Genomic DNA, 12,348 nt, shown 5'->3' with positions numbered 1-12,348 from the left:
TCATTTTCATAATTTATTTTTCTTATTTATCAACAAATGATATTTGTATTCCATATGTTGAGTTGAAGGAAAACGTGAAATTACATTGAATTTTATTCTTAAGTGCCTATATGTGACATTGTAGATCTGTGATTTCTCTTTGATTTTTCAGTATCCTACCATTATTTGGCTAGTTTATTCACGAATTGGTCCATCCTACCATGAAATATCTTATTTGTTATTGGACTTTTTTGGATTAAATCTTGATATTCAATTTCTGCAGGTTTTGGGAAGGTTACTTTGATTATTTGATGGAACGGTCTTCAAATAAGTAAGGATTTACATGGTTTATGCAATGAAGTGCTGAATTAATTATTACTTCGCCATTCTCTTATTATTTTGTATCTGTGGCTGCTCTATATAATTTTTTAGGCTAGGTGTATTTTTAAACCTCAGGTTTAATCAATCGTTTCACTCCTGAAGTTTCTCAAATACTTTAAATAGGACTTTATCTTTCAGGTTGACTTCATATGGTTGCTAGCTTGGCCACATCAAAGTTTCTCAACCTACCAGATTCTTCTCGATTTTTATTGACGTCTTTCCAGCTCCTCCTTTTAAATTCATTCCTTCAGATCTTTCAATTTTTCCTACTTTTGATGATGCAGTTTAGACCCACCCAGGAGTTCTTTGTTCTTCATCAGAACTCCATGGATTTCACAAAGTCCCGTTGCAGGGTCCACAAATATTAACATAAAAGGATAGAGTCCTCAAGATGAAATCCTATTTCTTATAGGATAGGAACATGGTCTTATACAATTCTTGATTTCTTCGATAGTCTGGAGCCCATAAACTTCACCACCCATCCATGAGAAGCTAAAAATCCAAACGGTGGACCTCTTGGGTTTCCCTTAGGTTGGACCTAGTTAAGTGGCCATAAATCATAGAATTTCCACATAATTCCAACTCATCAGTCTATTTGTTGAACATGCTCATACTCTTTGTTCTTCCTCCATCTGACTTCTCATAGGACCAACGGCTGACATTTAGCATCTTTGCATTTTTCACCATTGCTCCCCTAATCATCCCAAAATTCGCCCTCCCCCCCAAGATATAATCTATGGGCATTGGTAATTTGTATCTCCCTACCATCTTCCAGATGTTCTCTCTTACTTCTTTCATGTAGATTTTAACTTGTTTTTATTCTATCTTATTTTGAATGCAGAAGCGCCAATTATGCATCTCTGGTTTCTGCACAGCTAATTGTCATGGCATCACATATGGTACTCCTCGCCCTGACCTTGTGTGATAGCGTGAATAAAACGCTACTTTACTCGACTTGTTTTATCACTCGTTTTTGCAATGACCCCCACCCCACCCCACCCCACCCACCACAAAAAAAGAAAAAGAAGAAACTTAATTCAGTTTATTGCCTACTTGGAAGGCTGGGCTTGGGCTTCCTGACACTGATGCTTGGTACATGACTGAGACAATTGCGGAGAAAAACAGCATTGGATACAAGCAACTTGTAAGTCAAATATCATTTTATCTGATTCATCATTATCTGCAAATGCATTCCAAAACTTTTCACATCAGCTACTACATGTATTCAACCCTTGCTTCATCTGCAACTAAGAAAAGTTCTAAAGATGGTTGGCTGTGTATTATTTTTTTAACCTGGGTTTCATTCTGGATCCTGTAGATTGCATGCATAATGTCACATGCAAGCTGCAGTTTGGAAAATGTTAAACTTGGATTAGGTTTAGCAGTTGCATTACCATACATGTTCTCTCGTTTACAATCCTACTTAAACGATTTTCAGATAAAGCTCCGAGGTTTTTTATCCCATATCCAGCAGCTGCGCATTAGTTATTGGGGACTCTCTTCTGTTAAGTCTCAGTCCATATCTGCCAATGCATTGCCATCTCCACGTCCCAAAGATGGATCTGATCAGAATCAGCAGCCTGCGGAGGCTTCTGTTGTTGGAAGAAGCTGGGTCCAGAGCATGTTCAGCAGGGATACATCTGCAAGGATTAACTTGGGTCGTAGTGGCCGTTGGTCCTCTGATGGTCAGTGCCTCATATGTAGCTTTTATCAAGATTTTGTTGATTAATATCAGCAGTACAATCAACAAGTTTGCGTTGTTTGTTTGTCCTTTTGTGTTCAGCCACGAGTGAGAGTGCTACTCCTCAAAGACAAGATTTATCCTCATCTGGCCAGAAAAAAGTTCAAAGCAATATTCGCATTCTTAGGGGTCATAGTGGAGCTGTAACGACACTTCATTGTGTTACGAAAAGGGAGGTGTGGGACTTAGTGGGAGACCGTGAGGATGCAGGTTTCTTCATTAGTGGAAGCACAGACTGCTCGGTAAAATCTTGATGTCTCATTGTTCTCATCTTTGGGGGAACCATTTGTGCTAGAGATTTTTTATGGCATATGGATTAATGAAGTGTTGAAGAATATTTTTCAAAATTTCTTAGGTCAAGATATGGGATCCAAGTCTTCGTGGTTCTGAATTGCGAGCAACTTTAAAGGGTCACACAGGGTACTTCATTTAACTTCTTAAATTCTCATTCTGAGCGATCAGTTTGATTTGCTCCATTTCTTCTAGAAAAGTTTACTCCCACGTGCATAGTCTTTTCAGTTTTACCTATATAAATCCCTCTCTGTACCCCTTTTTTGCAAGCGTACAGACCTGTTCGTGCGATTAATTCTGATCGAGGAAAAGTAGTTTCTGGGTCTGATGACCAGTCAGTTATTGTATGGGATAAGCAAACAACCCAGCTTCTAGAAGAGCTGAAAGGCCACGATGCACAGGTTTTTTTTTTTATTTTTTTATTATTTTTTTAAATTTCTAAGATTCTTATAAAGAAGTTTACTAAAACGCCTGAATGAAATATGTCATATATTGACTTAGAACATATCTCATTTTAGTTTCTTTTAGGCTGCGACATTGAAATATTTGAAGGAGTAAACTTGTGAAGACCCGTATTATTAACTAAATGGAATCTGCAATGCCTAAATGTGTCATACGTTGATTTTTGCAGGTCAGTTGTGTGCGTATGCTATCAGGTGAACGTGTTCTTACCGCTGCGCATGATGGAACCGTAAAGATGTGGGATGTCAGAACTGATACTTGTGTGGCAACTGTTGGTCGTTGCTCTAGTGCAGTTCTATGCATGGAATATGATGACTCCACGGGAATATTGGCTGCTGGTGGTAGAGATACGTATGTTAATTCACTGAAATTATATTTGCTGTATATGTTGATTTAGAGGGTGGCAGAGATATGCTGTTAATTGTCTGAAATGAGATATGTTCTATTCAAGTCGTTTGAGATTATATGGTCACTAACTTGTTATCTATGTACTGGATACTCGCATTTCAGAGTAGCAAATATCTGGGACATCCGTGCTGGCCGGCAAATGCACAAGCTTTTAGGTCATACGAAATGGATACGGTAAGTGGTGTATATATAACAGACAGTAGTTATTTTTATTTATTTGAAAAAAGATATTAATGCAACCTTATGGAGCCAATATTTATAAATCTATAGGTTCAAAATGTCGGAAACCAGTTAAACTACCAGCCCACCAACTAAATGCATTGTAAAAATACAAGGCTCAAATTCTAACTTGCAGGCTGGAAAATAAAAATATTAATGAATGAATAGATCTCTAAACCTAAGTTTAAAAGCATGGTGGACACTCTAGATAGAGAGGCCAAGCGTCTTCAGCTACAATAATGTAGAGATCACAATTTTGTTTTTCTTGGCTTTTCTCTCATCGCATCTTTGGATATTTTAATATATTGGTCAGTTAATACACATATGGCATATGTGCAGCTCAATAAGAATGGTAGGAGACACCATAATTACTGGTAGTGATGATTGGACCGCTAGATTGTGGTCTGTTTCTCGAGGAACATGTGATGCTGTTCTAGCATGCCATGCTGGCCCAATATTGGCCGTTGAGTATTCTACACTGGATAAAGGAATAATAACTGGTATTTAACTTGGCTTCTTCAGGGTACTAATGCAGTTAAAGTTATATGGAAGAGCAAAACTGAAATAATGGCTACATGTTTCCTTTCAGGTTCAACTGATGGACTTCTTCGTTTTTGGGAAAATGAGGATGGTAAATTATCCATATAAAATGTTGAAGTTATTGATGTTGATGTTTTTCACTTATTTAACTTTCTCTACATCATCAAGTGTCAATTATAAACTTTTGTTCGTGTGGAACTTTTTCATTTTCTTAATCACGTGAAACTGTGATGCAAACTTTTCTGGTTGTATATGCAGGGGGTATTAGATGTGTGAAGAATGTCACCATTCATAGTGCTGCCATACTGTCCGTCAGTGCTGGGGAACATTGGTTAGGAATTGGAGCGGCAGATAACTCTATGTCTCTCTTTCATCGGCCACAAGAGAGACTTGGTGGCTTCTCAAACACGGGTGCAAGAATGGCTGGGTGGCAACTGTACAGAACCCCACAAAAGACTGCAGCCATGGTATGAAGTTCTCTTTTTTCAAATTCTTAGGCGGTGGACTCTTTTGACGGTCTTTTTGTTCTGTTTTTTCTTCTTTTTTTAATGTATCAGTTCTATTCAATCCTTGGAAAAACGGTTTTATACCTTCTCTTTACATAAACTGAGAAGACAGAAGGAAATTAGTAGTTGCCTAGTGACTTCCTTCACTCAGGCTAATGAGGATAGAGAGCAAGAACTATATGCAATATTCAAATGTTAAGAATGTTTTACGGTAGTAGAACAATCTTTCCTTGTCCACAGTGATGTTGCTTTCCTAGTTCTCTTTGTTTCGATTTTTAGTATTTTTATTTTTAATTTTCAAGAAAATGTTCTCCGTTTTAATGCACCTATTGCTTGCATCCAGGTACGATGTGCATCTTCAGACCTCGAAAGGAAACGAATATGCACTGGCGGTCGTAATGGCCTTCTGAGGCTCTGGGAAGCAACGATCAACATCTGAGGCAACTTTATCATTGTGAGTCCAAATGCTATGCTATCATGTTCGGAACATTTCCTTCTGTTGCGTTCTTTAGACAGTTTCCAAAAACCTTGGTGTGGCTTATGCTATTTATCTTGTCCGCAGCTTCTTTCAATTTGCTTCATCAATTCATGCCGAAATGTGATTCAAAGAGTTGGCTAGCTTCACCCATAAAGTGGACTTGGTTGATGTAATATTTCAGCGGTGAAATGTACAGAAAAGTGAGGACTCATGACAAGACGGTGAAGCTACCCTAATGGAATGGAGAGGAAAGTTAATCAAAGGCCCAATATTCAGTGATTTTCTGCGCTGTTGGGGGCAGTTGTGCAAATGTGTAATCAACGGCTAACTGGATTAAGTTAAGATTTTATACTTGCGTCGTCTGTTTTTTCAAAATTTTCTTTGTTTTCACTGTTTACATATATTGGAATATAGCACAAGTATATAAGAGAGAGGTGAGTTTGAAGGTGTAAGTGAGCGAGTTTCAATCGAATTTTTGTAGCAATTGATGTCAAATTAGTATGTTTGTTTAGAAAAGTGTTGAGACCTCCATTCATAGAGTCTATATCCTACTCGAAGGGAGGGTAAAAAGGGAACTGTAATAGTTTCTAACATTTAGAATTACTCGTTTTCTTCACTATGAAATAAACTTACTATATATCTATTATTGTTCTAAAAAGAACATCAAAGTAAGATTTCTACCCTAATCCAAGCTTGACATTTTTTGGGCAACACGTGAATTCAATATTTGGCCTCGAGATCAGTTGTCTAAAGAGTTTTTGAATTTTAAGTTTTTGAATTTCACTACTAAAAAACAACAATTTTATATCTTATCAATTTTTTACATTGTGGGCCAAGAAATTCACAACTTCATGAACTTAATAACTTTTTGGAGTTCACTATTCCACTCTTGGTTTAAAATACAACACTTTCTTTCTTGTCTATTTTTCATAACAATAGAAGGTCATTTAAAGTTTTTACATAGTAATAAAAGATCTATTTTTGAGCCTTATTGTTGAGTGATTAAAAGGATTGTGAAAAGGTATATTATTCTGGTTGTGGATCGCTTAAATAAGTATGCTCACTTTTTTTCATTGAAGTTTTAAAGACTTGTTGGAAAGATATTGTTAGATATAAAATCAAACGATTGAAGCTTTTTTTTTCTTCTGGCGATTTAGGCCTCGTTTGGAATTGCTTTTGCAATCAATATTTTTACATTTTCATCAATATTTTTATATTTTCATAGATTTGACATTGACAAGGATGAGTTGTCCATTATATTATACAAAAATTCATGAAATATAAGAAATAAAATATCACTAATGTAAATATAATATAAATAATAAATATGTTAACTTATCTCAAAGTGTAAAACATTTTACTTATTAATTAATTTTTTTTTTTTTTTTTGTTTATAATTGTTACATAAATATCCACCTATATCGACTTCTTGTATAATTTTTTTTGTAAAATTGAGACCTCACCATCTTAAATGAAGTTGACATTTTTTCTTTTATGAAAAGAGAACTTCATTAAAAATTAAGTGTCGGCAAATACCGGTAACAATAATTCTCCATTTACAACATTCAATAAATTGGATAAAAAGAATTCCAAAAAACACCAACATCTCCAAATTGGAAGAAACATTTTCCTAAAAAAAGTTTTCAAAACCAGCTGCGACATGGGCAATACAATGAGGTCCATGATTCTCATCCTTGTGGCAGAATGAAAAAGAGAGCATGGATGAACTCAAAGGGAGTGCTAGCTCTTTGATTTCATCTATGGACCTCACTCTAGTGAGATCAACAATAAATTGGTTGATTTGGTCCACAACCTCTTTTGCCTCGGATTCAACCAAGATGGAAGGAGGAAGATCACGATTGAGGGATAGGAGACTTCTGAGGCCTTCAACAATTGCTTGAGCTTCCAACATCCGAATAGGCCACTCACGTGAGACACGCTTAAAATTGACACATCAAAAATCTAAGAGAGTCACCTATCAATAAGCCCGGACCTCCAAAAGCGTTTTGAAAATAGTCTGGTTCATTTTCCAATTATTTCGCCTTGGGGGACTCCAAAATATCTTACTCACCAAGCTTTCCATCTGAACAGTATGCTCCCTCCACTCCGTTCAAATTCATTTCATCTAGATGAGTCTACATTAACATTGGCATTTCAAACTTTGTCATACTTGTATTTAAGAGAATAAAATTAGGTTAAATCCAATTTTACTTTTCTCCCGCCAACTGTGAATCGTAGCCTGCCCACTCGCTCGCCGGCCCCTCGCGCTCCGCGTTTCAAGTTCGTTATCCTTTCTTGCCTTCTCCTCCTCCTCCCGCCATTGTCGTCTCTTTCACTCCAATCCTTTCCCAATTCTTCCCCATTTTGAATCTCTCCAATTCATTGAAGAAACACCATACCAAATATGAATGTTGGTTCTTCTATATCTTCAGTCACCGCCCTCCGCCTTCCTATTTGCCTCCATTGCTTCCGAACCTCCAAAACCCTCATTTCTTTCCCTTCTCTATCCTTCCTTAATTCTGGAACTTCACATATCTTTTCGTCAATGACTTCTTCTTCCATTACGGCGTCGATGTCTACTTCCTCGTCTCCGACCACAGATCAGCTGCCTGTAGATGACAAAAAGCCCGCGCCGCCGCCGAAGCCATGGCTCATTGTGGGCCTCGGGAATCCCGGGAAGAAGTACGATCGTACGCGCCATAATGTCCGTATGGTCCTATCTCTGCTATATGAATTCAACTTTATCATTTATGTCTTGTTCATTTTTGCTTTGGGCCTAATTGCTTTTCCAGAACTTAGCCTCTGTCTCGTTCATAACTATGTCGACCGATAGGAGATTATGCCTTATTTTCTGTTTGATTTATTAAGTGTGAGAAACCCTTTAGGGAAGTTCCGGAGCATGAACTTACGATTATCTGGGGAAAATTAGGGTTTAATGTTGATTATGAATGTTATCTGGATGTCCTTTATGAAGACGAATTGAAACACTAGCAGTGGCTAATGCTATGACTAAATTTCCAGGTAGGTTTTGAGATGGTGGACACTGTAGCTGAAGCTGAAGGGATATCCATGAGTAGTGTTTCCTTCAAAGCTCTGATCGGGAAAGGTGTGCAGTATGTAACAATTCTTGACAGTTGATGAAACTAGAGTATTTGGTTACAACTTAGAGAATTACATCTACCAGCAAGTCAATTTGCTAGACTTAAATTGATTTGCTGGTAGATTACTGACTCCATCCTTTCCTCTTTGAAGATGTGTAAAATTCTTTGTCCTTATCTTTGGGACGAGATGGTTTGATCATGACCTATAATTTGATCAAATTACAATTAGATTGTCTGTATTCAGACTCCCATTGAAATTCTAATTCTATTGTTGCATTCTCGATCCTTGATGAACATGTTTCACTAAGATCCAGCTGGCTTTGCTGTTTTTTTCTTGAAGGCTCCGTGGTTTGTGGTGTTTCCCATTAAAGCTTTCCTTTCAGCTTTTGTTTGATAGAAGATCTCTTAGAGTCCTCGGTGCTTTGCTTTTCAAGAAGGCTAGAAGTTTATATCTTTGTTGTTGTCTTTGTACTTTCAATCTTTTGTGTTCATTTTGATGCAGCTTTAGCAGTTGGCTGGGTGTCCTTTCGTCCCTTTGGATAGTTGGTTTCTTTTCGGGCTCCTGGATTTTTTGTCATCTTCTTTTTTCTTTGGGCGTTTTGTTTCTTCTCTCCATTTGGGGGTTTCTATCCTCAAACCTATATCTTCCTTTTGCATCTATCCGTTAAAAGATTGTTTCTTGTTAAAAAAAGATAAAGCATAATGCACTAGTTGGAGTTTTTTTTACCAAAAATTTTTTGTAATGCAATTGAAATGTCTAGAAAAATGTTTCTTTTCCCCCAAAACGAGTTATTGTCCAGGAAAAAAGTATTGGGGATATGATTATCTCCCAGCTGTAGATTATTAAAATAGTGAAGACATTTTTTCGATGTACTTGTATTTCAGGTTTCATCGGGGATGTTCCTGTAATGCTAGCCAAGCCACAAACTTTCATGAATGCAAGTGGTGAGTCTGTAAGTAAGCTGTCTCAAGGATCTCCATCCATTTTAATTATTAATTTTGTCCTTCGGTCTAAATGATTGATTTGTTATGCAATTTAACCTTTGGTTGCAGGTTGGTGCTATTGTTTCCTACTATAAAATTCCATTGAAGCAAGTACTTGTGGTAAATATTTTATTCCCCATGTAAGACTATCAGTATTCTTGACGAGTGATATATCTACTTTTGGGGAGGACAAGAGAGGAGGTTGGGCTGTGGGATGATCTGTGTGATTCATTTTCCCCCTACCACATCTAAGCCATGAATTGCGATCCATACAACAGATTTTCGACGACTTGGATTTACCTTTTGCCAAATTGCGGATGCTGCCAAAGGGTGGCCATGGAGGACATAATGGGTAATTCTCTCTCTCTCTCTCTCAAAAATGTAATTCATTTTAATCTACATTTTGGGTGTCTCAGTCTCCTGAGTTTTGTGGCATTTATTTTTTAATATCCGTAATACTAGGAGGGAGGTACAGCGGTGGGTTTTCATATAATTTCTTCAGGGTCATGCTTCATACCTTCTGTCTTTTTGTGTATATATTAACCGAGTTACATTCATTTAATTAAAGAATGAGCTCTAGAAGAATGTTGAATGTTGTGAGAGTGGAGGAAGTTTGATTCACTGCATGATAACTTTCTGTGGGCGTGTTGGCCAATCTAATTCTATGTTTTGTATCTGAACAATGCTGACTTTTATTTTTATTTCTCATTCTGTGAGGCAGTAGAGGCAGTGCATGTGTTTGTCCATTCCGGAAAAAAAGAAGCATATTCCATTTTAATGGACTTTTGGTTGAAAGGCTATGTTTTCGACAATTTTGTCCACACAAGGAAAAGTACACTTTCTTTAAATAAATTTTTTTACTTGAAAAGTTTTGACTGAAAAAATTTGTCCTATAAAAAATCATACTTTATTCAGATCTAACGATAGACTTTTACTTTTGAACTTTTGCAGCTTTTAAGAGGAAGAAATAGAATTTAATTAGGTTGACTGAATAAGTAAATGTGAAAGTTGCAGAAAGATTAAAAGCTACCATGTGTGCGCCTGATCAAAGAAAGCTCAGTTCAAGGATCTAGTAGGAGTTTTGATTGTATGATTAAGTTTGTAAATAGAATAAACATTAAGAAGAGCAATAGACATCAGAAGCACAAATTATAATTGCTTATTTGTCCGTGGCAGGATGAGGAGTATTATTGATCACTTGAAAGGCAGTCGTGATTTCCCTCGATTAAGGATTGGTACGTACCTTAGGCCTCTGTTAACACTTCCACACTGCTTTTATATAATATCGGCTGCTAAATGGGTGAAAACATTCTAGGCATAGGGCGCCCTCCCGGGAAAATGGATGCTGCGAACTTTGTTCTTCGCCCCTTCAACAAACAAGAACGGGAAGAGGTGTGTAAAATGCTATCATATTTCTACTAAATGAAGCTTGTTGATGATCGAACTGAGTTTAGTTTTAACTATCCAAGTGGAATCATCTGTTTTCAGTTGAATTTTACATTGCAAGTTGGCACAGATGCGATACGGATTCTTTTGCTCGAGGGGTTCAACAAAAGTGCAACATTTGTCAACACCAACAAACCTCTGGAACAAATAGGTTGAAAACATTCAATATTTAAACCTTTTTATAGACACTCTATAAGGACTCCATATTGTTTACTGTATGTATCAAACTGCTTTATGCATGGGGCGGCATTCGCTACAGTTTCAACTACCAAATTCCTTGGGGTGGAAGGCTTATTGCAGCAACAAACAGTCAGTGTAGGATTTTGAACCCCATCAATGGTAATCGCATTGTCTTTCTTGTTGAATTCCCTCTCTCTCTGTCTCCTTCCTTTAGGATTGAAATCTCTTAAGACATAAAGTTGTGATCTTTGAAGGGACCAATAAAGCTAAAAACCTCCCCCACCATGCAGGCAAACCAACCGGTAAAAGTTGAGAAAGACAGGAATTGATAAAAGGGAGCTACCTCTACCTAACTTTTATTGCTTTAATTATCTCATCTTGGCAATCGCCAATGGAGGCTCTTTCTTTGCCCGTCTTGTCATCTTCTTCCATATGCATTTCCCCGGTTGGCTGGCCCATGTTCTCTCTCTACTTTAACGATTCATCTCATTCACATTCTCTTCTTCATGTTTGTCTGCCTATGTTTTTCAGGTTTCTTCTAAATACCTTCCCTTTGGAATTCCCTCATACGTAGTGATTCCACGTAGGTGGGATCCCACAAAATTTTAAATGTTGGTGATGGGCTTATTTGCCAAGTGATTTTCTAGTATTTATTTCCCAAGTGATTTTGTTACTTGTCACGTGGGTTTGATAGTCCAATGGTTGTAATAATTTATTTATTTTTTCTGTGAGACTTAGATATAGACAGAGGAAGAGCAAAAAGGAAAAAAAAAAAAAGCAAAATAAATTTCTAAAGGGAAGAGAAATAAAATTGATATATTGCTATATCAGTAAAAAAAACAAAAACAAAAACAAAAATTCAACTCACAATGCTACGTTAGTTAACTCAAGGATAATTTTAAATCGTTTTTCAAAATCTAGGGACTAAAAGTGTCGATTTTAAAATCTTAAAGGACTGTTTGGTTTAAGGTTTTATAGATGTACAAGAATTAAAGATGTTTGGGAATAAGATTATTGGGAATTAAGGATGACCGAATTTCATTATGCATGGGAATGTTACTAGAATTTTTATGAAAATAAATTATCATTGTATTTAATTTATAAAATTAATCATGATACCTTTATAAAATTTTAATAGATTAATTGATAGACAATAAATTCAAAGTTTTGAACAAAGTTAATTATTTAATTATCAAATAATAATAATAATTAAATTATTAATTACAAGTATTTATGAGTAATTTATAATTAAAGTTATATGATTACATAATTATATTAATTAGTGAAACAATCAAAATTAGTTTGAAAAAATAAATATAACATTTTGTGATGATTATAATTAATCAATTATAATCTAATTATAATTAGTAAAAAATAATCTCATTAAATATTAAACGTAATAATAATTAATGAGCTACATGTATAATTTATTAATAATTATACATGAATTAATAATTTTAATGCATTAATTTTTTATGGTTTATTAAAAAAAATAATAACAAATATATATATATATATAATCTTTTCTTTTAAAAAATAATTTATATTTCAAAAAATAATTAATTAATATATAGTNGTTAAATTCAAATATTATAATTTAAATTTTAATATGTTTTTCCAAATTATAACTTT

General features: G+C 35.7%; 2 protein-coding genes across 9 annotated transcripts in view; both read left to right on the top strand.

Annotated features, from left to right (window-relative positions):
* The window catches only part of LOC120082672 (DENN domain and WD repeat-containing protein SCD1), a 28,601-nt gene extending 22,938 nt beyond the window's left edge, over positions 1-5,663 (top strand). Inside the window, exons 19-32 of the mRNA XM_039037935.1 lie at positions 261-310; positions 1,202-1,259; positions 1,421-1,504; positions 1,799-2,045; positions 2,144-2,343; positions 2,457-2,521; positions 2,670-2,793; positions 3,024-3,205; positions 3,365-3,436; positions 3,821-3,981; positions 4,071-4,112; positions 4,280-4,488; positions 4,871-4,981; positions 5,090-5,663. Coding sequence (XP_038893863.1) covers positions 261-310; positions 1,202-1,259; positions 1,421-1,504; positions 1,799-2,045; positions 2,144-2,343; positions 2,457-2,521; positions 2,670-2,793; positions 3,024-3,205; positions 3,365-3,436; positions 3,821-3,981; positions 4,071-4,112; positions 4,280-4,488; positions 4,871-4,966 — 1,590 coding nt within the window. The 3' untranslated portion in view covers positions 4,967-4,981; positions 5,090-5,663. The remainder of the gene's footprint in view (positions 1-260; positions 311-1,201; positions 1,260-1,420; positions 1,505-1,798; positions 2,046-2,143; positions 2,344-2,456; positions 2,522-2,669; positions 2,794-3,023; positions 3,206-3,364; positions 3,437-3,820; positions 3,982-4,070; positions 4,113-4,279; positions 4,489-4,870; positions 4,982-5,089) is intronic.
* A 1,470-nt stretch (positions 5,664-7,133) lies between these two features.
* On the top strand, positions 7,134-11,441 carry LOC120082673 (peptidyl-tRNA hydrolase, mitochondrial). 8 transcript variants are annotated; one of them, XR_005483246.1, is made up of 10 exons: positions 7,134-7,709; positions 8,027-8,111; positions 8,992-9,059; positions 9,160-9,210; positions 9,369-9,442; positions 10,267-10,325; positions 10,406-10,482; positions 10,607-10,687; positions 10,796-10,875; positions 11,007-11,441. XR_005483246.1 is itself a non-coding variant. In XM_039037938.1 (10 exons), the coding sequence occupies exons 1-9, from the start codon at positions 7,410-7,412 to the stop codon at positions 10,861-10,863; spliced, it is 891 nt and encodes a 296-aa protein (XP_038893866.1). In that variant the 5' UTR covers positions 7,142-7,409; the 3' UTR covers positions 10,864-10,875; positions 10,971-11,441. The 8 variants fall into 8 exon arrangements, 5 of the variants coding, with proteins under 5 accessions (XP_038893868.1, XP_038893867.1, XP_038893866.1 ...); XR_005483245.1 differs by having other exon boundaries at positions 10,971-11,441; XM_039037938.1 differs by having other exon boundaries at positions 7,142-7,709; positions 10,579-10,687; positions 10,971-11,441.
* Positions 11,442-12,348: the final 907 nt, after the last annotated feature.

The sequence above is a fragment of the Benincasa hispida genome, chromosome 8 (genome assembly GCF_009727055.1).
Source record: "Benincasa hispida cultivar B227 chromosome 8, ASM972705v1, whole genome shotgun sequence".
Lineage (NCBI taxonomy): Eukaryota > Viridiplantae > Streptophyta > Magnoliopsida > Cucurbitales > Cucurbitaceae > Benincasa > Benincasa hispida.
This window is presented reverse-complemented; position numbering and strand designations above follow the sequence as displayed.

Bases quoted from the DNA above. Each gene is read 5' to 3' on its own strand.
- LOC120082673 (XM_039037938.1), top strand. From the start codon at position 7,410: ATGAATGTTGGTTCTTCTATATCTTCAGTCACCGCCCTCCGCCTTCCT. The intron at 9,211-9,368 runs GTAAATATTTTA...TCCATACAACAG, and splicing joins CATTGAAGCAAGTACTTGTG to ATTTTCGACGACTTGGATTT. The intron at 9,443-10,266 runs GTAATTCTCTCT...TGTCCGTGGCAG, and splicing joins GGCCATGGAGGACATAATGG to GATGAGGAGTATTATTGATC.